The sequence below is a fragment of the Cornus florida genome, unplaced genomic scaffold (genome assembly GCF_030987335.1).
Source record: "Cornus florida cultivar Cherokee Brave unplaced genomic scaffold, ASM3098733v1 CherokeeBrave_3.0.0_Hap2_Chr04, whole genome shotgun sequence".
Classification (NCBI taxonomy): domain Eukaryota; kingdom Viridiplantae; phylum Streptophyta; class Magnoliopsida; order Cornales; family Cornaceae; genus Cornus; species Cornus florida.
Window position 1 is genome coordinate 86,205,677 of NW_026775574.1, and position 26,128 is coordinate 86,231,804.

Sequence of the window (26,128 nt, forward strand, 5' to 3'; positions counted from 1 at the left end):
ACAAACCATTCAAATGTTTCCTAACTATCATGGACTTTCAAGTGAAGAACCTTATAAGCATTTGGATAAGTTTCTTAAAGTATGTTCCGCCATAAAGTATACGGATATGCCGGAAGAGGTTTTAAGACTCAAACTTTTTCCATTCACCTTAAAAGACAAGGCAAAGTATTGGTTTAACAATCTTAGGCCTTTTTCAATCACTTCTTGGGCAGAAATGCAACAAGAGTTCTTGAAGAAGTACTATCCGATTTCAAAGACCAATGCCATGAGAACCTCAATTTGAGAATTTTCACATGGGGATGGAGAAACGTTTCGTGAGGCATGGGAATGCTTCAATGAATTGCTTAGGAAGTTTCCACATCATGACATGCCCAAATGACAATTAGTTCAACACTTCTTTGAAAGCTTATCGGACAACTATAAGGGTATGGTTGATGCTTCCATGGGTGGCTCATACATTGATAGGTATGAGGATGACGTGTGGCATCTCTATGAGAGCATGAGTGAAAATTCTTTACATAGAATACTATCATCTAAGAATGGTAGAAATTCACAAGGTAGGAAGAGTGTTGGCTTACATCAAGTCGACTTTATCTCAAAGGTTTGATCAATTTTTGATTAACTAAAACTCGGCGACCCAAGTATCTTCCTTCCCTAACCATTCTCATCGTGTATCAAATGAAACATGTATGACTTGTTCTAGTGTTCTTCATTCTACTTCTTACTGTCCTCACAGACAAGTGAAAAATGAACCTGATGAACAAGTCAATACAACTTTTGTGAACTAAGGGAATAATCTTTATGGTACTCACTATAATCCAAGTTGGAGGAATCATCCGAATTTCTCTTGAAAAAACCAAGGAGAGGGCTCAAACCCTTCCCAAGGCGGTTTTCAAGGGAAGTACATTCCACCTCCACTTCAAAACCAAGGATCCCAAGGTTATAGACCTTATCAATCACAAGGGAATCAATTTGCTAATTCTCATTTTCCTAACCAATCTTATTCCCAAGGTAATACTAGAAGTCCCGCCTTTGAAGAGAAAGTTTTGAATGCTTTGGGCACTTTAGAGGCTAACACTCAATTGCTTCATTCTCACTCTCAATCTATTACGAAGCTAGAAACCCAAGTAGGGCAAATAGTAAGCATTCTCAATGCAAGAAAGAAGGGAAAGATGCCTATTAATGCCCCCACCTAAGCAACAATGTGTTATAGAAACCCACTCCTCATCGGAAAGCCACACTATTGAACATGTTAATACGGTGACTACCTTGCGAAGTGGTAGGATTGTGGACAATTAAGTTGGAATGTCCAATGAAGAGAGTGAACCGGTGCAACCTCAAGTTGTCACCCGTCCTGTTTCACATCCCATTCCTCTTTCATTACATATACATGATCTTGTAAATGAGAAAGTTTTGAAAGATGTGTTTGAAAAAGAAATTTTGAAAAATGATGTTGAAAAAGTTTTGTTGAAAAATAATTTGAAAACTTCTTGTGTTGAAGAGAGTTCAAAAGAAAATTTTGAAAAAGTGTTTGAACCAAAAGTTCCATTTCCGGATACTTTAAAAGGATCCATTTCAAAAGACAAGTAAAAGGCAAAAACTAATGAAATCATGGAAATGTTTAGGCAAGTGAAAGTTAATCTTCCACTTTTGGATGCAATCAAGCAAATTCCGGCTTATGCCAAATTCTTGAAAGACTTGTGCACCCAAAAGTGGAAGAACAAGAGCCAAACACTAAGAAAAGTGGTTTTGACCGAGCAAGTAAGCTCAATTTTGCAACATAACACTCTTCCAAAGTTTAAAGACCCCGGTTCACCCACTACATCATGCATTATTGGTGATCATACCATTAATCGGGCGCTTCTTGACTTAGGAGCAAGTGTTAACCTTCTTCCATACTCGGTTTATGTCAAATTAGGCCTAGGTGAATTGAAACCGACGTCGATAGTTTTGCAACTTGCCGACCGATCCATTAAGAAGCCTAGGGGTATAATTGAGGATGTTTTGATTAAGATTGACAAATTCTTCTTCCCGGTTGATTTCGTTGTCATAGATACGGAACCGGTCCCCAATCTTAAGAGCCAAATTCCCGTTATCCTTGGCCGTCCTTTCTTGGCAACTGCCAATGCCAACATCAATAGTAGGATGGGGATAATGAAGATCTCATTTGGCCACATGAAGGTGAAGTTGAATATCTTTAATCCCACACCTAATTCATTTGACAAATATGAAGGAGAGGTTAATGTTATAGATAAATGTCATGATCTTTAATATCAAGGAAATGAGCTTTTGTGTAAAACCAAAACTTCCAAAGGATCATCTTCAACCTTGCATTCTCAAAATCTTGTTTCAAATTCTTGCTTTGAAAGGGCATGGAAGCCCAAAGGTTGTGATTGCATAGACAAGGGACCAAAGGTTTCTTTTGAGCTTAATCCAACAAGTTCTTCAAAGAACCATTTGTTGGGTGGAGTTCGAAGCATCTATCACCCCAACAAGGAAGGGATGCATTATAAGATCTTTGATCTGAGCTAAAAGAGCCCAATGTCTTGCTAGAGACGTTAAAGACTAGCAAAGACATTTCGTAGGGTGTCAAAACCCTATTCCTCCCTCATTTCTATCTTTCATTTCATTTCTTGCGCAGTCTAGATACTTGTTTTTGGTTCATATGCATTTCAAAGAACTTTGGTGAGGATGGCATAAGCTTTCATGTCATAAATGAGCATTCTGCATAGTTCAATCGATCTCAAACTTGAGTTTGATCGATCGAACTCCATTCTACATCCAACACTTCGAAAAAATTTTGACCTGCAGAAACCTGCATCCAAATCACCTCACTGTCCCATCGTTCGAACTAACTCTTAGATCGATCAAGAGATCTTCGATCGATCCAACATCAAAGTTCGATTGATCTCATGATACAACACTAAGAATAATTTTGAGTTTGCATCAACTTGCATATTTCACCTCTCTGTCTGATCGATAAAAACATTCCAAGATCGATCTAAAAGTTCTTCGATCGATCCAACTTCCAAGTTCGATCGATCTTCAAGTTCCAACACTTAGTCAATTTTCTGAGCCAAAAACCGGTATATTTTTGCTCTCTGTCTGATCAATCGAACTCTTGTTTCGATCGATTTCAGTTCTTCATTTTATTATTTTGACTTTGTTTTGACTTTTCAAATTTTCAAAAATCTAAACATATTTTCATTTTTATTTTATTTTCATTTCATTTTTATTTTATTTTTTTCAAAAAGTTTTCAAAAAAAAAAAAAAAAAACCAAAAATATTTTATTTTATTTTATTTTCCAATTTTTAATTTTAATTTTGCAATTTTCAAAAATTTTAAAAATCCAAAAATACTTTGAAGAGAGTTCATCAAAGTTCGATCGATCTCAGTTGAAGTTTAATCGATCGAACTCTGTCGGGAATCTTTTTAAAAATAGAATCGAGGGTTCTCAAGATCGATTATTTAGATCGATTTCACCCTTTCTCAAACCCTAGCTCTTCTTGTCGCCGCCACTGTGCACCCATCTTCATCGTCATTTCCGGTGAACCTCCGGCGAAATCAGCGAGCTTCAATCGTTTTTTCATCTTTCCAAATCTCGGATTTCATCTTCCTCTCTTCATCTAGTCTCTTCCCATCCATTTGAGGTAAGATCCGTAACCTCATGCTTGATTTTCGGCTTAGATTTCATGTATCCATGCTTTAGATGTCGAATCCATGCTTATTACATGATCAAATCCACCATTGTTGAGCTTCGAAGCACTGTATTTCCATATATATATGTGTGTGTTGCTTCGTGTATATATTTTGCATACTTTCGGATTTTGATCTCATATTGGGAGTTTGGGCCTCGTTCAGTGATGGGTATTGTTGATTTGATGTGTTGTTGGGCCCACGAACACGTTCGTGTGGGCCCCATGCTTCTAAAGTCACAAATCTGTGACCCTTGAGTTTTCAACATCGTACAGTTCGATCCATCGAACTTGTATCTCAGATAGATCTTGAGAGATCGATCGAACTCATGTCTCTGATCGATCGAAGTTATGAGATCGATCTCACTTATTTTCGATCGATCCAACTTTTGTGATTAATTTGACTTTTTATTATGATCGATCGAACTTCACAGATTTCACACACATACTTCATTCATCATATCTTATGTTCATGTTATCATATCTATACCCAATGCCTGTGATATTCCACATTGGATGCATTTCATACTTACATTGTTTAGCATGTTTCACATTCTACCACTTGTATAAATTCATGTCATATTTGTTTTGTCTAGTTTACTTAACATACATGTTTCTATTTCGTGCTTAACAATTTCTTATTCTGGCACTAACTCCCATTGCAAGTTATTCTTTTTCTATTTGCAGGCCATGGTTAAGAGGAAGACCATTGCCAACAGGCAACACAGGCCCACCCGACATATTAGGCCACGGACAGAGGAGCCAGCAGAGCCCTCTTATGCACAGCGGGAGCCAGCACAGGCTACCCCACCTCAGTTACCATCCCATGAGGCCGAGGATGACTATATACCATCCACCTCTGCGGCTCATCCTGCTTTCACTCTATCACCATCTCCACTGCAGACTGGAGCTGAGCATTCACCTATACCACCTCAGCCAGCTCATCTAGGGCGTGATAGGCCCACGCCTCGATATGCGCACATGATGATCGACCATGAGTCAAAGTTCGACACGGCCTTCTTCTCTAGATCAGTGCTGACCCGATCTGCCTACCATGATATCATTCAGAGGGGCCTGGTCATTATTCTTGCCCCGGTCACAGAGCCTATCTACCCGCAGTTGGTATGGTTGTTCTACCAGAACCTCTGACCATTGCCGCATACGACAGCCGAGATGGTTACTTCTGTCGATGGCCATCCGATTACCATCACAGTGGACTCTTTAGCCCGTTTTTGCCGCTGTCCACACCGCTGTACTCCAGAGCTTTAGGACACATATCCGAGGCTATTCAGACCTTCATATGCCAACATGGCAGTTTTTCTCACAGGTCACCATGCCAGTGGCGAAACCTTCGCCACTCGGACATTCTTTCCAGACGACCTATGGTTCACTGATTCCGTTCTCTATCGAAATATATACATAGCCGTGCACAAGATTTAGAGGAGGGGCGATTATCTAACAGCCCTTTATTCCTTCTACACCGGGCATTGGGTGTCTATTCTCGCGCTCATCTAGACCATGATGAGGAAGCTGTATGACGAGTACATAAGCAAATAGACGCCCGGACGGGCTAAGTCTCTTCAATTCAGCCACTTCATCACCCAGATTCTCATAGATCAGCGCGACCCCATCCATCCTCGGGAGCACCCCGAGAAAGGTTCCTGTTACTTCCTTAAGAAGGACTAGAACAAGAGCTACCGATCCATTATTACCAGACTACAGGACCACGCGGTAATGGCTGCAGTAGAGTTAAAGCTAGAGGAGGCACAGGCACAGGCCCAGGCAGAGGCACAGGCCCAGGCAGAGGCAGTAGTAGCAGCTCCCGCAGTAGACAACGCACCAGTCGATCCAGCTACCGAGCATTTAGACATGGACTTAGAGCGCCCTGCAGACGACACAGAGCACGACTCTCCAGCCATGTCGCCCATTCATGAGCAGGAGCAGAATCAGGAGCTTTCTTTTGATTCATCTATGCCTGAGACTCCAGATATGACCCTCGGTTTTAGAGTACGTCTGCAGATGTTTGAGCATGCTGTTGTTGCCATCCGAGCTGATCTCACAGCCCACAGAGCTAATTTTGCTGCCTTCTGCACGGATGTGGCGACCATGTTCCGAGATCTATCCAGAGACATCCGCGGAGCTCGACCTGCCCGTCCTACCTCATCCTCCTGAGCTCTCAGTCCTTTCTATCTCATGATCCCTCTCTCCTTTTGACACTTTACTATTGTCACTATACATTATTATTTTTACAGCCGGTCTGTCAGCTTTGATATTTTTGTTATACCTGCATTTTATCTATTTTATATATATCTGTTTTTGCTATGGATGTCATATGATTATATTCTCATATCTGTATGTTTGACTCCATTAGGTGCATTACAGTGACTTCAGTGACAGAGTGCTACCTAATTTTCAGGACCACCCTTATGCCTCTCTCATTTCTTTATCTGTTTATCACATTTACACTTGCATGTCCATTGTGCACTGATTATCCCATTTTGTTATCTAATGAGTTTATCCAAGTGCCAATTTTCAGGACCACAGTTCATCCCAAGTTTGGGGGGGCCATGCCAGCCACTTTGGATACTTCAGTCCTGAGCATTCTTACTTAGTTGCACTGGTATACTCTTTCATTTATTCTCTTGCACATTTAGGACATTATGCCATTTAAGTTTGGGGAGAATGGTGCTTTACAGTGTTAGTTTTAAATTCAAAATTTTAAGCATGACTTGTGTATTTGAGGGATATTTCTATGATTGGTCCATATATAGCTATGATTTTGATCTTTTGAAGACTATATTACTTAAAATTTAAAAATTGTTTGACTTGAGGGTCCAATACTCCTTGTATGCCTTATGAATACCATTTAGGAGTAAATTTTTCGAAAGATTGATATCTTGCTTGCACTTGTGGTCCACATCATCCTAATTTTGTGATTACTTTGCGATTCATTCTAGGATTCTAAACTAGTACCGGCGCACACTAGCATTCATTTGTGAGGTACAAGCTTTGTTGATTATTGAATTAGTTATATTCTAATTGGACTAGTAGTGCATTGAAAGCTTTCATTCTTGATAAAGGTGGATAACAACCCTTTTTCACTAAGTAACCGGGATTCTAGCCTCATCAAGCACTGAATTTCTTGCGCCGAAAAGTGGAGGGCCCAAACTCTAGGTTAATAATTGAACTTGTTTAAAAAAAAAAAAAAAAAAAAAAAAAAAAAAAAAAGTGTGAGGACTTCTCCCAAAAGGTGAGAAGTGGGAAATGATTAGATGGTTATTGTCTTGATTTGTAGCCTAGTTGATTTAAGCTTGTAAGTCTGTAGGGGTGTTTGAACACTTAATGCCCTAAAGCCGTTTGGTTTGGGAGTCATTGACCTAACGCTCGACCTCATGAATCGCTAGAAAGCTTAATAGATCAACATATTGCACCATGCTTCCATCTTTGATCCTAATCAAAAAAAAAAAATTATCGAGTGAAAAGAATAAGCGCACATAGAACAATGAAGCTTTAATAAAAGGTCCACTTTTTGTCTTGATGATCGGTACTAGATTTGTGTGCTAGTTTGAGGGTAAGGATGTGATTAATTCTTGTTGGCTTAGATAGCAACACATTTGATGCCGGTCCACTTAAAAGGATTCTAGAGTTATTTTGATTTGCATGATCATTTTCTTGATGTGTGGAGGACCATACTTGCTTGCTTGATGTTAAAATTTTGGGAGATTGCTCGGAAATGTTTGAAAAATTCCATACTTGAAGTAGTTTTCTCCCAATACTTGTTTGCAATATTGGTGCCTCTTTTGAAAGAATGAGCTTAATGTTTGTGGGTACCATTTCTGGAAACCCTCACGAGACTTCACTTGTCCACTAGGGGTAACCTAGGGGTTTAAAAAGCTTGTTACATATGCTAAGTGCAATCGTGTTCCCTACGAAAGTGGCATTATCCATTTATTGTTTTCTAGTTCATAGTTGTATAGTTATTCATTTCATTTCTTTACTTTCTAGTTCATTACTAGGGACTAGTAATATTTAAGTTTAGGGGTGTGATGAGTGCTGAAAAGTGCGTATTTAAACCCCTTAAGCTTAGGCATTCTAGTATGTTTATCTATCTTACTTTATCGTTTTAGATTGATTTCGTATTATTTCCATTTTCAGGCACTTATCTTGAAAATAAGCTAACTCAACCAAATAGGAGCTTAATTGAAGCAATTCTGGGATTAAACAAAGAAAGCAGCAAAGTGGAGAAAGAAGAAAGCAAATGAAGCCAAAAGTGGGAAGCAGCAAAGTTCGATCGATCTAAGTTCAAGGTTCGATCGATCGAACAATGATCGATCTTAGCACTTCAAGATAGATCCAAGCCTTGGCCCAAAAGTATAAAGTCCAAAAGTTCGATCGATCCAACACCATCCTTCGATCGACCTTATTCAAATAATTGATCCTATCCATAGCTATACCACCCACTAACCACTTTTGTCCTTTTCCCATAAATATCTCCCCAAAATATCTCGGATTTGTCTTTTCCAAAAAGCTTAACCAGTTGGATCGATCCAGCCTAAGTTCGATAGATCTCAGCCAGTTCGATCGATCGAACTTCCTCAAGTGCGAAAAAGTTAAAATTCCAGCTTGTGCAATCCGTCCTCTATCCAATCATTAGAGAATATTCTTTGCACGACCTCAGCTCATTTTGTGTGCCACTTGACCTACCTATAAAAGGAATATGATGCATTTTTCGAGCATATAGACTATTCTAGGGTTTAATCTCTTGGAGAGGAAGTTTAGAGGAGGAGGAGGCTAGAGACACCATTGGAGACTCTTCATCAACCAAGGAGCAAGCCTCTTCCATGGAGTTAGCCCTTGAGGGTTGGAGCAATATCACCATGAGTGGCTAGACATCCTCTTGGGGCTAGAGTTAGCCCCAAGCATGCTTTCTTTATTTTAATCTTGTTTATTATTGAGGGATTAGTGTTGTAATTGATGTTTTGACACTTTAATATATATAGATCTTATTTATTCAATGATTTATGTGGTTGAATACTTCCAATTAATCATTTCATTCTATCCATATGTCTATGTATGCTAGAATAGATGTTCATGTGCTTGTCTCTAGATTTTGTGTTATTGATGCATGTCTATGTATATTGATGCTATAGATTTAGAGATTGTCAAAACATAGTGCTTAAAGGAATGCTTTTGTGATTCTCTTGATGGTTCATACTTATTCCTTGATGGATTATGCCTCTCCCCTAATTTATTTTCATGCTAGTAATGTAGATGTAGTGTAGTTGTAGTGTAGTGTTAAATGGGAGGACAATACATGCTTGTTGTTTGATGTTTCAACCTTTTGAATGCAAGTAGCATATGTCTCTATCCTTGTGTTGTATTTGGATTGTGAGCTTAATGAAATGATTAATGACTTGTTTTGATCTATTGTGCCTTTCACATGTTATTTAGACAATATATGCTTCATTGCTTAGATATATTGTGCCTTTCACATGATGTTTAGACAATACATGCTTAATTAGTCATCCTTGCTTGTTGAATCAACCAAACACACACACACCAATATTGCAACACAACATTTGCCCTCATTAATCACTTGTCAATGGTATAGAAATGTATTACTTGGTGGTGATCTCTAAACTCCAAGATTTCTCTCTCTTACTTACTCTTAATTGCATGCTTTTACTATCACTTAGTTTAATTTAGTTGCTCTCTAATCATTCAACCAACCAATTGTTTGATCACTCGACCTACTAGCCCTAATAACGATTCCACGACATTGCTCGATCCTCACAAATCCCTTGGGACGATCCCTACTCGCCCTAGCTAGATTTATAGTGAAAGGTAGTAGTGGCTTCTATAAATGTAAAACTCTTGGCCCTCGCCTTATAATGCACACACTCTTCAAGCTTGACGGTGGTGCGGCATCGCCACGGTCATGAGTACTGAAAAGTGCGTATTTAAACCCCTTAAGCTTAGGCATTCTAGTACCTTTATCTATCTTACTTTACCGTTTTAGATTGATTTCGTGTTATTTCCATTTTCAGGCACTTATCCCGAAAATAAGCTAACTCAGCCAAATAAGAGCAAAAATGAAGCAATTCTGGGATGAATCAAAGAAATGAGCCAAGTGGAAGCAAAAGGTGGAATTCAACATCTTCGATCGATCTCAGATCAAAGTTCGATCGATCCAACATAATCGATCTCAGCACTTCAAGATAAATCTAAGCCATGATGACATTTTCAAAGATCTCAAAAGCTCGATCGATCCAACATCATTCTTCGATCGATCGAACTACCTTGTTCATATCCAAATGATTGATCTTATCTAGTTGTAATACCCTACCAACCACTTTTGTCCTTTTCCCAAAAATATCTTCGAAATATCTTAGATTTGTTTTTATCCAAAAAGGCGCCACCATTGAGGATCGATCCAACTTCAGTTCGATAGATCTCAGCTATGTTCGATCGATCCAAGTCCAAGGTTCGATCGATCGAACTTCCTCCAGTGCAAAAAAGTTAAATTTCCAGTTCATTGAAAGCTGTCCTTATCCAATCATTGGGGAATATTTTTTGTGCACGACCCCAGCTCATTTTGTGTGTCACTTGACCTACTTATATATAGAATATGATACACTTTTTGAGAAGGATCCATCTATCACAATAGAGGCTATTCTTAGGGAGGAAGAAAGGAGGAGAAGGCTAGAGACACAAGCTTGGGAACTCTTCATCAACCAAGGGGTAGATTTATTCCATGGAGTTTGCCCTTGAGGGTTGGAGAAGCCACTACAACAAATTGGGCTTTTTGCGACCAAATTGTTGGTCGCAAAAGGTCAAAAATTGGTCGCAAATGCCCTTTAGCGACCAAAACGTTTTGGTCGTCTCGTGGTCGACGATACCTGCGACGCGGATAGTTTTTAGCGACCAAAAAATGAATTGGTCGCTAATAAGCCCTTTTTTGCGACCATTATATTATCGACCAAAATGAATTTTAACGACCAAATTATATAGTCGCAAATCGTGAACGCTTTTGCAACCATTATGATTAGTCACAGATGAATTCCCCTTTTGCAACCATTATTTTTTGTCGTAGATGAGGTGCCCTTTTATAACCATTATTTTTGGTCGCAGATGAGTTACCCATTTGTGACCATTATTTTTAGTTGCAAATGAGGTACCCTTTTGCGACCCTTGTTTTTGGTCATAAATGAGCTACCCTTTTGTGACCTTATTTAATCCTTTTGTGATTATAAAATTTGGTCGCAAATCTCCAATTCTTTTGTTGTTTTTGGTCATAAATGAGCTACCCTTTTGCGACCCTATTTAATCCTTTTGTGATCATAAAATTTGGTCGCAAATTTGTAAAAAAAAAAAGAAGAAGAAGAAAAAAGAAGAAGCTAATATAATTAATAAATCTATCGACATTTCAATTTTTTTAATTTAAAATACACTAGTAATTAAATACCATTAATCACATATAGTAAAAACTAAAAAAATAATTCAATTAATTATTTCAAATAAAATACATCCATCACACACCGTATACATATATCAGTATGGCTTGTCCATGAAAAAAGAAAAACTATTAAATACATTCATGTATAGTATTTCCATTCAATCTACCAATGATATGTACATTTAAAACCTGCTAATAAACTATAAAAGAACTAACATGTCCATAAGAAAACAAAATATGAACTAACTACTAAAAATATCACTTTGCTCAGGGAATTAGGCTATGCCAAGCTTGTTCGTGATAGTTTTATACATTTGTGTCGTTTACTCGTATTGCTCCAAAGCCTTAACAGTTTTTCTTTTCGACTTTCCATACTCAGTCTCACTTTAAGCATCTGTAGACTCCCTAGAACAATAATTTTTCTTCACAGCATTCCATTTATTTGATGCAATTTGTCTTTATAACAACATTTCTCTTAGGTATGATAGAGATTACCTGTCAAGAGAAACAAGAAATTTAAAGATAGGTTATGACCACCAAATAATTCATATGATGAGCAGGCCAACACAATTTTTTTTAGAGTGTCCCAATTAGAAATACAATATCTTAAAATTGAATATGATGATTCATAAAATAATATAAAAAGTTAAAGTCATTTTATCATCAAGAATGAAAGGATGACAACACTTTAGTTGTCCTACATTGAATAAAAATTACAACTTTATTGATTTCCAATCAGCCAATACAATCGTAGTGGAGAATAAATTCCAGAATGGACACGCAAGCAAAAGAACTATTGTCCCATAACAAGAAAATATAACTTGGTCCATTCCACCAGACTCGGTCCTAGTGTGTCATTCGCAATCACACATAAGTGTAGAAAATTTATTTTTGTAAAATAAAGAATCAAACTAAATTCAGAATAAAAAAGATAAATTACAACATTTTTCCTAGTAAGTTTTTTTTTTTTTTTTTTTCAAAAAGTTTTTCACTAGGGAGTTGGTAGGATACAATTGGTAGTGTTTCCTAATAATTAAAATGTAATGTTAATTTAAAGTAAAATTGTAACATAGTAATCTTTATAATGATTTAAAGTGCAAATGTCAAATATTGATTCATAGAACTTTTAGTAAAAATGTAACCTTTATTTATTTTGTAAAAATGTCAAAATATTGATACACCTACATCCAGCCCTTTTGATTTAGCATAATCATAGTAATCTTTATACTAGGATTCGAAACAAAAATATAAACATTTCAAATATATTGTAAACTTCAAAAACTATGAATAAAGGTTGTTTAAATTCAAATTGTACAGTAGAAAATAATTTAACAGCAATCTATTGTCTAATAGGAGATGGTTAAATCAACCTTTTCTTTTTGTCCATTAGACACAGTATATATATAATTAAGTTGTAACTATATATAAAATTACACTGCAATATTAAATGAGGAGCTATTAGAATATCTTGCTTGTCGAGATTAATTTTTATCATTTATATAATGAATGGTATTGAATTGTGGTCATCTAAAATTCTTGTAAGAGAGAGCTAACAGATATTCTTCAATGGTGATAAGGAAAAGTTGTCTTTGGAAGGGTTTAAGCTAATAAGAATACGAGAAAGTAACAAGAAAGTGAATTTAAGAGCAAAGCATAAATAATTTCATTTGTACATGAAAGTCCATATTCGAGTAGTTCCGAACTACGTTTGACAGACGCATAAATTAATTTAATTGAGCTCCCTCTGCTAATTAGACAATGTTAACAACCTTATCAAAGGAAAAATATATAAAAATATATATATTGTAATATGTGTAATTGTGTACATAATTTCCAAAATAAGTCTTTGTGTACACACATGCCGGTAAAAGACAGGTATAAATGATGGACTTCTGAATTTTTTATTTTAAAAAATAAAAGAATAAACAAGTTCTGTCTATAATTAATTAGAATTGAGGGTTGTAAAGTCTTTGTGCTAAGAATTCCACAATTTGGCAGGAACTGAATCCTGTGAAAATCATAAATGGATTGCATAATATATGAAAGGTTTTTGTCTAATTTAATTTGTAGCATTATAAGACCATAAGCCCCTTATAAGCATTCTATCTAAGATGAATTCAGGTTATTCAGGTTATGCTTTTATTATATGTATAGATGAAATATTAATTTTAGAACTTGAAGAAACAAAAGTACTTCAATTATTTCTAAGTTCTAACTCACTTTATAGTCCAGCAATGACTTTTTTAGGAGCATCAATTCAGTAAAGAGTAGGATAAAAGGCATCAATGCAAGAAAAGCACGCCATTAATAGGAACAACCAAAGAAGGACACCTTGCCATAAATGCAATTACCATAGTCTAGCTTCTTCATCTGTTTTACTCCCACTTAAAAAAATAAAATAAAAAAAGGTCCCATTTTTACCCACTTACTAAAATTTGAAGTACTAGTCACATTTAGAGTAAGTCAATGAAGATCACATAACAAGAAGGTTAAATGGCTTTCTATATAAACTTCAGAGAAAGCTATCTAAGAATTTTAGTTCTGAATCAAAACAAGACAAAACAACGGCTAAATATTCAGTGACAACTTGGAGCCCTGCAACTATTGGTTGGGTTTGGTCTCTTGATTTGTATGTCTGGGTTTTGTTTGTTGTTGACTCCTTCATATTAGATTTAAACAAAATCACACTAAGCACACTTATACACGAGTCTGCAGCTACACTTACATCGTTTCTCTTCCCATTATAAACCCTATGTTTCAGCGATAAGCAAAGCAGCAACACAAAGACGCAAAATCAGAGAGAGGCAAATACAGCTTGCAAACCAGACTTCCCTAATCTATTTCATCCCTAATATACATTGTCATGGAACGCTACTAGCCAAAATAGAGATCTTTCGAGGAATATGTAACAACATATCGATGAGTAACAGGAGGTCTTCAACTAATTGTGAGTTTTATTTTGACTTTCTACTTTCTTTTCAATTCTAATGTTGTGAGTTAGATTTTGGGAATAAAAATCTGATGGCGAGATTGAGGCACTAATTGGGTTGTTGTGTTGAATTTGGGTTTGAATTCATTGTTTTCATTGTTATTTGATATCAATCACCACAATTTGACACATTTACAATTTATTGTTTCTGCTGAATTTGGTTTTTTGGTTGCAATGTAATTATGGTTTGTGAACGGTAGAAGAGAAATATGCATTTTTTGTCTTTGTTTTGTTACTTTTCTCAACTGGAAATAAAAAATAAAAACACCTTTCTCCCCCACCATTAGTCTATGGCCATATATGCAGTAAATCAAAGAGGCAGACCTCTAACTTGGCAATGGAGTAAAAGTTCTTTCTGTAGTAACCCTATAAATAGCAGGAGTTTGCACTGGGGTGCACATAGTCGAACCTAAGAAAGCACCTCAGATACAATATACTAAGAAACCCGGCTCTCTAGAACATTTCACCAGAGATTCCAATTCATCTCTTCCTAAATTATCGTGTGCACTTGCGCAAACACGAAGCGCACATGTGAGAGTAATTTAATGGCCTATAGGCTGGAGGAAGAACAACACAAAAGTAAAAGAATAGAGGTCATTATAGATAACTCACAAGCATGAAGGTTGCTGCAAATAGTCTATGACCATTTGATCAATGCCCTTGAGACCATCAATGTTGTATTGTCCAGAAAACTGATTAAATAAAAAAAATCAAAAGGACGAGTAAATGTGTTAGTTATGAACTAGCAGAGTATAGAACTCCTGATATCAACTATCGTACCTGATTTGGTCGGGCACCTTGATATCCCTTTGAAGGGATGCTGCTAACTGATGAATTCAGCATATGGGCTGGAGCAGGGACACCACCCTGTCCCTCTAGCTTCAATTAGCAAAAATACAAAAATCAGAATGAGAATGAAGCAGAACGTATAGAATGTTTACTTAGATCCTTGTACATTACTTTTCACATTTAATTTAAAATGAGCAATATCAATACCCGTAATCTAGTGTTGTTGAAAACATAGATGCATTCAACGAAGTGGCATGCAATCTCATTGTGGTCCGTCACTGGCCTGAACATCATCACCAAGCTCATGATTACATCTTAATCAGAAATAGAACAAAAACATGCATTAAGAAATGAACCAACAGGACTTCTTTTTTGTGTGTGAATATATCATTGGAAATGTGTCCTACAAAAATATTACAACTTCTTGTTGTAGATGAACTCAGTAAACTAAACTAAACAAATGAACTAAAACCAAGGAAAAGATCAAACACTGAGAATGCATTGGAATAACTCTATCAGCAAAAATGGAGCGTTGAACTAACAAGAAAGCTCTTTCTACCAGAAACAATAATTCTGAAGAGAAACTAAACTTATGCCAAAAAAAAAAAAAATTCGAATAAAAAAAACCCAAACCAAAAAACCCACAATAGACACCCATACATGATCAATTTGAATCAAACTCGTGTTCCAAACAATTAGAATCATGTTAGACCAGCAAATAATTATTAATGTAACCAAAATCAACTAACAATTTTTTATAAAAAAATAAAAATAAAAAAATAAAAAACCTAAAAATTACCAATGATACCCACATACATAGAATAAAATATATATACACAATTTATACATGATTCAAGTTCATGATTCTTGAATGGAAATCAATAATAAATGCAAATGATTAATGACTCAGGAGTATACAACACAAAAATTAACAAAAAGTTCTCTAAAAAATCAACTAACAATTTGATATAAAAAAAACCCTAAAAATTAAAAACCCAATGCCCAGGTATACCCATATATATAGAATACACAATTTATAAATGATTCAAGTTCATGATTATTGAATGGAATTCAACAATAAACGCAAAAAGGAACAAAAAATTACTCTAAAAAATCAACCCAAAAGCAGTAAAAATCGCAAGCATTACGAATGAGGGTTTTCCAAAAATCTAACCTTGATTTGAGATGATTTAATCCACTCAAGGCAACCAAACTTTGCTTCGGCTATGTTTGCTACGGGTAGACGTTAAGACAGAGCGTTGAATACTCGCTACGGAGTAGAGGATGATAGAGAGCGCGAATAGGGTATAGGGAAGATAGAGCAGAGCGTCCGGCTTACCAAACCCGGACCTGGGTTCTGTTACTTTATTTGTTGCGGGTAACTTTGCAGGCCTCAAATAGATTCCTTTTTTTTTTTTTTTTTTTTTGGGTAAATCCGAAGCGCGATATTTTCCAGCTTCAACCCACTTAAAAACTTTTGGTAAAAAAGCAAATAAATAAATAAAAACTTTTTGAAAATATTTTTAATATTTTTTTCCTTTAAAATGTTTTATAAATTATTTAAATATATAAATAAACTACTTACTATATGTTATCATATTTAACTAAATCAACTTAATTAATAAAATAATTAAAAAAATTTAATTACAAGTAATTTTATTTTTTATAATATATATGTTTAAATTTAAGTTTTCTAAACATTTTACATTTTATATATGATTTTCAAACAAATAATCTTTTAAAATAAATGCAAAACTTATCAATTAATGGTATGAATTGTTATTATTGGGTATTTATGAATATTATATATTTATATATACACACATTCATATTAATGTTTCTACATTTGATTTTATTAATCTAATTTATATATTTAAGTAACAAATAACTATAAATTCTAATTATAGAGTGTGGGCCAACTCAGGGGGCACATGCCCCCCCTAGGCGTTCATTGGCTCTGTTCCTACTTGCTAATAAATTGATCAATTAGGGATAACTTTACTCAATGATCGATGATGGAGAAATTGGCGTGACTTGCTATAAAGTTGTAATTAATTGAAATATATATTTGTAAAGAACATTTGAAAAGTTTAATTATTAGCTATTACTCATAAATGTATTTATAGAGACTGTCACATTTAAAAAATTTAATTATTAATTATATAATGTATTTAATTAATATATAATTTATGTTTTAACATTGGCCATTATGCAAAAAATAAGAAAAACAAAATTCAAAATTTATCTAAAGTAAAAACATTTTGTTAGAAAAGTTATAAATATTTAAATTTCATTCAAAAAAAAAAAAAAAAAAAACAATTTTTTTAGTTTACGACATTAAATTCCATGATATCACTCAAAGTGGATGGTGAGGGTTCGAGTACCAAAAGAGGCAAAGTGAGTGTAAGTAATGTGTGTTTATTTTGCCAATGAAAAAATAAATACTAACAATTACTAATAAATGTATTTGGCAATCACATTAAACTAATTAAGGTGGTATTTGTCCATTCCTTTAAATAATCTATTTTGCATTTTTTGGAATATTAATCAACCCTCAAAATAAATCAACATGATGAAAATTAATTGAAAAAAATTAAAAAAAAATTCAACCAAAAAGAACAATGTGTGATTATATATATATATTTATTTATTTACGAGTGTATTTGCGTGATACATTGGTTCCTGTTTAAATTAGATTTATATATATGGTTTTAGGGGCATAGCCTTACCAAGGTATATGCATCCATAAGTATGGTGGTAGGTGGAGAGGGGGGAGAGGGGGGTGGTGGTAGGAGGTTGAGAGAGAGGGGTGATGGCCATCGTTAGAGGGTGGAGGTGTAAGAGGTAGAGATGGCCATCGTTAGAGCTATAGAGAAATTATTTTATTTTTTATATCAATTAGTAAATATTTTTTATATTAATAATTCTTGTCTAATTAGATTTTCTTTTATTAAAAAACTCATAATAAATAGATAAATAGGTAATTTGTGTTAGAGTTTTATAAAAATTCTTTAAAAAACTCTTTTTATATCAATTAATAAATATTTTTTTCTATTAAAAAAATTCTTTTATATTTTTTTATATTAATAATTCTTGTCTAATTAGATTTTCTTTTATTAAAAAACTCATAATAAATGGATAAATAGGTAATTTATATTAATTAATAAACATTTTTTATATTAATTAATAAATAATGAAATACTGAAACATTGAAATACTAAAACACTGAAACTCTTTATACTTTTTATAAAATAATAGTGTTTGCGACGTTGATATCGCTCTTAAAATTTTCAATATTTAAACCTTAGTCAATTACATGCCTCCACTGAGGTTTGAACACCTGACCTCCTTTTGGAAAGTATAGGTCTAGTACCGTTAGGCCACAGGCCTGTTAGTATTTTTTAATATTTTTATTAACTAACAATAGTTATTTATTAAAATATTTAAGGTACAGGTCATTTTAGATTGAGAATTAATAAAACATTTAGTAATTATATATTCATATTTTTCTTTATATTTTTCTTATATCAACATTTTTACAAATTAATTAAGCTTGAAACAATAAATGACTAATTTGTCTATCTTGCCATTAATGATATTTTTGCCGAGTCATTAATTAGTTGACATGTTATTTTACAAAAAATTTAGAAGTCATCTCTCTAAGAGACTTAAAAAGTACAAGCAAGTACGATTCTTACCAAAATTTGTCCTTTTGCGACCATAAGTTATTTTGGTCGTTAATACCTTCTCCAATTGTGACCAAACTTTGCTTATTTTGCAACCATAAAATTTGGTTGTAAAAGACCAATTCTTTCGCAACCATAATTTAGTTTAGTTGTTAATACTTTCACCAATTGCGACCAAACTTTGATTATTTTGCAACCATAAAATTTGGTCGTAAAAGACCAATTCTTTCGCAACCATAATTTAGTTTGGTCGTTAATACTTTCACCAGTTGCGACCAAACTTTGATCATTTTGCAACCATAAAATTTTGTTGTAAAAGACAAATTCTTTTGCGACCATAAATTATTTTGGTCGTTAATACTTTGACCAATTGCGACCAAACTTTGATCATTTTGCAACCGTAAAATTTGGTCGTAAAAGATCAATTCTTTTACGACCATAAATTATTTTGGTCGTTAATACTTTGACCAATTGCGACTAAACTTTGATCATTTTGCAACCATAAAATTTGGTCGTAAAAGAACAATTCTTTCACGACCATAATTTATTTTGGTCGTTAATACGTTAACCAATTGCGACCAAACTTTGATCATTTTGCAACCATAAAATTTAGTCGTAGAAGAATAATCCTTTTGCGACCATAATTTATTTTGGTCGTTAATGTACTTATCAATTCCGACCAAAATTTACTTTAGTCGCTAATATATTAACTTTTACGACCAACTCATTTTGGTCGCAAATACGACAGTATTTGCGACTTTTTCAGTTTGGTCGCAAATAATTTGGTCGCAAAAGACCAAGTTTGTTGTAGGGGGCATTACCATGAGTGGCTAGACACCCTCTTGGAGCTAGAGTTAGCCCCAAGCATGCTTTCTATATCTTGATTTTGTGTATTATTGAGATTAGTGTTGTAATACATGTTTTGGCACTTTTATATATATAGATCCTGTTTATTCAATGATTTATGTGGTTTAATACTTCCAATTGATCATTTCATTCTATCCATATATCTATGTATGCTAGAATAGATGTTCATGTGTTTGTCTCTATTTCTTATGTTATTGATGCATGTCTATGTGTATTAATGCCATAGATCTAGAGATTGTCAAAACATAGTGCTTAATGGAATGCTTTTGTAATTTTCTTGATGGTTCATGCTCATTTCTTGATGGATTATGCCTCTCCCTTAGCTTAATTAGTTTAATTTCATGTCATTAGCTTAATTGTAGTGTAGTGGTAGTTTAGTTGTTAGATGGGAGGACAATCCGTACTTGTTGTTTGATGTTCCATACTTTTGAATGCAAGTAGTATATGTCTCTAACCTTGTGGTGTATTTGGCTTGTGAGCTTAAAGAAATGATTAATGACTTGTTAGATATATTATGCTTTTCACATGCTACATAGACAATTTCACATGTTGTTTAGATAATATATACTTAATCGGTCATCCTTGCTAATTGAATCAATCAAACACACACACACAACAATATTACAACACACATTTCCCTTATTAGTCACTTGTTAAGGGTGTAAAAAAGTATTATTTGGTGGTGAACTCTAAACCCCAAGATCTCTCTCTCTTACTTACTCTTTATTGTATTCAATTATTTAGTTTAATTTGTTCTCTAGTTTAATAACCAACCAACTATTTGTTTGATCACTCGACCTACTAACCCTAATTATGATTCCTCAAGCTAGTACGACAACTCAATCCCTTGGGACGATCCCTACTCACCATAACTATATTTTTAGTGAAAGAAGTAGTGGTTTTTATAAATGTAAAACTTGGCCCTCGCCTTAATGCACATTCTTAAGCTTGTGGTGGGACGGCGAACCACCAATGGCCTCATACATGTCAATTTTAAGAATTTCATGTTAAACCTCCAAAATTGGTTTAAATACATTTTTGAAGCGAAATTTGGTACCAAATGAATACAAGTACTAAAGTAAACATGCTTGACCTTTAATCTCATTATATACATACTTATAGAGTCAGAAATAAGTACTTAAGTATCATTACACATCAAGGAAGCTACATTAGCTTTTAAAGCACCATACACCCATGGTTTACAAAATATAACTTCAAAAGTAAAGCATGCTAAACAATTGCATGTCAATATACAAAAATGTTTCAAATTGCTCATAAGCTCCTAAGGATGGTGAGCATCCAAGAACATAATCTCCTTACCTATAAAACAACCCAAACCACTAGGGTGAGTAATCAAGTTACTCGTAGGAAGAAGCATATGCGTATACCCTAAAGTTTCAATATCATTGCAAGATCAATATAGATGAATACAAGGGATCATTCCACTTAACGTCTATGTTCAAGGTGTTCTTGTTGGGATTTATGTGCCCTGGTATAGCAAATTCCTATTTGGATTATAGTGGCATATGTTCCTAACGTTTCTGAAATATTTGTGCTTTATACAATTGGTGAATTCAATGTATTATGTTTCGATGCATTATGGAATTGATAGTGTCTATTTGATTATAAGAGATATTTATATATATATGTGATGACGATTAATAGATGAATATAAATAGTAATCATAAATTGTTCAAAGTTGGTAATTATGGATGGACTCATAATTAATTAAGACTTGAACTGGATCCGTGTTAGGTTGAGATATATTGCGAGAGCTGTCGTATGCAATTGCTCCCTATCACCGTCATGGCATTTGACTCTTAAGCATAAGATAAATATGAACTCTTTTATTAATTAGTAATTACTTTGATTTGTTCGGCGGAATCTTCGGAATCCTTAGACCAGCATTTTGGGTAATTATATAATTAATAGTTAGAGTGTTATATTTTCAATATTTGTATCATTGCTACTTGTATTTATTTTGTATTGATTATGATTGATCACAAAGTAAATTCAAAGGTCTTCGTATGTTTTTAGACAAAATAATTTATTATATATTTATTTATTTAAATTATTATTTTTGTCAAACAAATGTTTTGTTGTGATCAAGCTGAAAATAATCAAAGGTATCAAAATAAATATATTAATTAAGTAGTCGGATTGATGGCTTTATTTATCCGATAACTAATTATGCATAGAGGGGTCAAAGTGCAATATTGATTTAGAGGTTATTTATTATTTAATTGGAGTTCAATTAATTTCTTTTAGTGGAGTAGAAATTAATTTATGAATTAATTGAATTGGGTCCATGGATCGAGCCAATTATTAATTCATTGTAGCCAAGAAAATAATAAGCCCAATAGGATTCTTAGTCATAGCCCAACTTGATATTGGAATCCTATTAGATTTGAGATATGTGAATTAGAGATGGAAAATGATTTATTATTTCCTTTTCTTATTTTTATAATGCCTATATATACATGGGTTCATGTATATTTTAGGGCAGACTTTTGGAAGAAAAGAAAAAGCAATATATATTTTTCTCTCTCTAGATTTTAGGGTTTGCTTTCTCATCTAATGGAGGATTATGTATATAATAGGCTTTGATTTAGCCGTTTAAAAGTTCAATGATGTAATTTAATTTTTTTCATTGTATTTCAAGTGTAAATATTTTTAAAGCCATGTAATATTCATTAAAGGATGCCATAAAGTTTTAAGAAGGTCCAAAAGGGTTAAATTAGGCTTAATTTCTGGGAATTTTTAGAATTTTTTTAGAATTTTTTAAGGCCAAATTTAATTTTCTGGGAATTTTTATTTATTTTCTACAATTTTCGGCAAGAAACCGGCGACCGGAGATGCGCCGATGGCTCAGCAGCGCCGGAAACGATACGGCTTATCCCATGCTTTGCGATGCACCATCATTCGGTGCACCCGAATCCTTAGTGGTTGGATCACATCAAGCACAGGAGGTTGGATCTGGTGCGGCGCACTTACTTGAAGACCAGACGCGTGGGATCACGTGCTGATTGTAGCTGACGCACCTTCCTGGCACGTGCAGGTGTATGGAGGCCCGTCCTTGCACGTGCCACGCGTTGCAAAGCTTACCTGGCGCGTGAAGGCGCGTCTCAGCGTGTGCCACGAGTTGTTGCATTCCCCAGGCGCGTACAAGCGCGTGTGGGGTCCTCCAGGCGCGTTCTAAGCGTCGTTTTGCTTCTCCCAGCTCGTACCAGCTCCCTACAGGTATTTATAAGCCGTTGGTGGATGCCTGTACAACAAGAATAGTATTTAAATGTTAAAAGTTAAATTCATTGGCCATTTTATTTGCTTTATCTGTTATTTATTTATTTATGTGATATATAAAGTGCATGGAATAGATAATTGTTTATTAATTATTATTCATGTATTGGATCAATTAAAGGGCAAACTACAATGACCTCCCATGAGGTTTGGCCTAATTGCAAGTAAACCTGAGATTTGCCTTTTTTTTATAATGTGTTCCCCTAAGGTTTGATTCATTTTACAAAGACCTCCCCTTCTTACAAAAATTAGTACTTTTTGTCAGAAAAATTAGTTGAAGAGACCAAAATGCCTATCAACTGAGTGTAAAGACTCTATTACCCTTATAATTTCATGAAATAATAAAAAAAATCTTTGTTTTAATGGACAGAAATACCTTTCTCTCCTACCCTTTTTCTCTCTCTCCACCCACCCAAAAGCTACAGTAATTACACTGAAATGGGCAAGCTTTGAGCAGCAACTTCCATTGAAGCCGGCACTGAAGCAGTTTGAACCAAACTGAAACTCCATTGAAGATCATATCTAATCCGAGACCGAGATAATGACTCAATCGAAGCTTCTTGCCGCTCCAACTGAGACCCAATAAGAAAGCCTCGTAGTTATCTGATATATATATATCTACACACACATACAAATACAATGAGTTATATACATAGAGCTATACATATATACACACATACAGTGAGCCAAATACAGAGAACAATATATATAAACTCACTCGACGGCAAAAAGGGGGTTCGATTCATATTCCTTCCTTTGTAACGGGTTCCAAACCCCAATTTGATCACATTACAGCTTGCTTGGGTGAGAGATTGAGCAAGGAGTTAATAAGCTAACCCAGATCGCTATTCTAAATCCCATCGACGAGATGTTAGTTGCCTCCTTAAGAAGTTGTATATATACATAGCAGAGAATTAACCCTAAAACTCCAGAGAACCTTAGAAGATGGCTGGACAACGACGGCAATGAGGTTTGGGGTTAATGTCGAGATTGATCTCGCCGTGGCGGCAACAATACAATGATGCTGGTCTGGTGGTGACAGTGTGATGATGTTGGTTTGGGGTTAACGTCGAGATTGATCTGGACGATGGCGACGAGATTTGGGAAATCGTGTTTGCTGATCACAGAGTTGGGATTGGATTCGCATTGTGCATTAGAGGGACGATTAGGGAAGCTCTTCTATATCAAGCTTTTGCTCAATCTTCTATGGTTAATTTGGATCGTTTAAGCTCTGTACTCAACTTCGGTTGGGTCGCTGAAGCACTCTGATCATCAATGAAGCTCTCTCTCTGTCAGTATATGTATGTATATATATATATATATATATATATATATATATATATATATATATATATATATATACTTAGGCTATGGACACCAATCTTCAAGCTCGCCGGAGCTGTTGGGTCTTCAATATATAGCGTGGCTTCAGTTGGGTCTTCAATGGTGTGCATCAGGTTGACACTTTGACCTTTAATGGAACTTACTGTTGGTTCGTCTCTGAAGCTCACTGGTTTTGGGTCTTCAATGGAGCTTCTCAGTTTTGGGTTTTCAATGGAGCTGCTCGAAACATGAGGAATTCAATGGGCGTTGCCGCTCGGAGCTCGCCGGTTTTAATGGACGCTCCTGTTTGTCTCTGACGGTGACATTCTGGCCTCGCCGGTGACCTGAATTTTGCTGGCCCGTGGTTCAGTTTGAGATGGGCAATGTAGTGGTAGAGGTTCGAGGTTGAGTGGTGGTGGCGATTTGAGGGTAAGGTGGGCGGTGGCGATTTTTGGGGGTGGTTTAGTGGAAGTAATGGTGGGAGGAGGGGTCGTGGTTGGGGCAGTGGAGGAAGAGAGGGAACGGATAAAGGAGAGAGGAAATACTAAATAGGATTGAAGGAAGAGAAAAAAAAAAAATGTGTCATAGGCAAAATGGTCATTTATTATTTTCAAATATTTTAAACCTTTTTAACAATATAATAATAAGGGTAGTTGAGTAAATTCATCTAAAAAATCCTCAAATCTGTCAGAAGGGAGGTCTTTGCAAAAAAGAGACAAACCTTTGGCTTACTTGCAATTAGTTCAAACCTCAGGGGAGGTCATTGTAGTTTGCCCTTAATTAGATGACTTGATTTATATTAATTAAATTATGAAAATTAATTGGATTTGATTGCTAATTAATTTGAGGGCATTTATTGGGAAAAGAAAAATTATTTTTGTGAATTATTTTTAAAGTGTGCTTCAAATTAAATATCAGTGAATCATTTAAAAGTCCAAATATTTTCTAAATTTAATTGGATTAAGATCAAGGCATTTTGCATGCATTATATCATGTAAATGAATAAATTAAAAACCCTAATTATGAACGATTAAAAATTGAGTGGGAGCGGGGATTTTTATACATTACCCTATGGCCTTCGTTATTAAAACCATTGTAATTAGATTTTCAAAAATAAGGCCCCATGCATGATTTGAAGAGTCTTAATATTATAAGAATAGTTGTCTTATGAAAATAAAAATATTAAATATTTATTGTAATTAGATCTTTAAAAATAAGGCCCTACGCATGATTTAAAGAGTCTAGATTATAATGGCAAGATATTTAATGTTTTATTTTTTATTGGAGTATTAATAACGTTATACACTCAATCTAAAATCAATAGTGTTAGTTCCCCAACGGAGTGGTCTACATTAGGTGATTTTAGAAAGGCTAAACATAATCGGGAATCATTTCATATAGATAGACAAGGCATTGTCTTAAGAGATATGAAAATGATGGGATTTTCCCGCCAATAGCAATAATGAATTTCGCCAACCGAATAAGTTATTAGCGTATTGGTTATCCGATTTTTCATGCAGTGGTTAAGGGACCCACATACTATTTTAAAGGAAGTGCTCGCCTAATAGCAAATGAATCTTAACAATAGTAATAATGAACTCCTCCAACATGATAAGTTATTAACGTATTGATTGTGTGATTTATTATGCTACGAAGTTGAGGAACCCACATTAATTAAAAGGGATTGTTCACCAATAATGATAATGATCTCTTATTCTATTGAGATTTATTATATTATGTGGTTAACAAACTCATTTTAATTTTAAATATGCATGGTAGTATTAATAATTCACCTTGCATATTGTATGAATGCATTTATATTCAGATTAATTATGTATAATCCATTTTATCTGCTTGCTTACATATTCAATGTATTTGGACCTCATTTATATTGACTGAAAAAAAAAAAGAACTTAGATATTTTATTCACAACGTAAGGATACAAATGTATTTATTACTCTATTCTTATTTTCAGATACCCAAGAGAACATTAATGTTTTTAATAAGTGAAATAAGACAAATAAT

General features: G+C 34.6%; 1 protein-coding gene and 1 pseudogene across 2 annotated transcripts; both read right to left on the reverse strand.

Moving 5' to 3' along the window:
• Positions 1 to 270: 270 nt before the first annotated feature.
• On the reverse strand, positions 271 to 369 carry LOC132305814 (small nucleolar RNA R71; annotated as a pseudogene).
• A 10,805-nt stretch (positions 370 to 11,174) lies between these two features.
• On the reverse strand, positions 11,175 to 16,345 carry LOC132303791 (replication protein A 32 kDa subunit B-like). Of its 2 annotated transcripts, none has more exons than XR_009481333.1 (5): positions 16,105 to 16,318; positions 15,138 to 15,213; positions 14,922 to 15,020; positions 14,754 to 14,833; positions 11,175 to 11,647 (listed from the first exon to the last, which is right to left on the reverse strand). XR_009481333.1 is itself a non-coding variant. In XM_059801216.1 (5 exons), the coding sequence occupies exons 2-5, from the start codon at positions 15,234 to 15,236 to the stop codon at positions 11,644 to 11,646; spliced, it is 282 nt and encodes a 93-aa protein (XP_059657199.1). In that variant the 5' UTR covers positions 15,237 to 15,244; positions 16,105 to 16,345; the 3' UTR covers positions 11,175 to 11,643. The 2 variants fall into 2 exon arrangements, 1 of the variants encoding a protein (XP_059657199.1); XM_059801216.1 differs by having other exon boundaries at positions 15,138 to 15,244; positions 16,105 to 16,345.
• Positions 16,346 to 26,128: the final 9,783 nt, after the last annotated feature.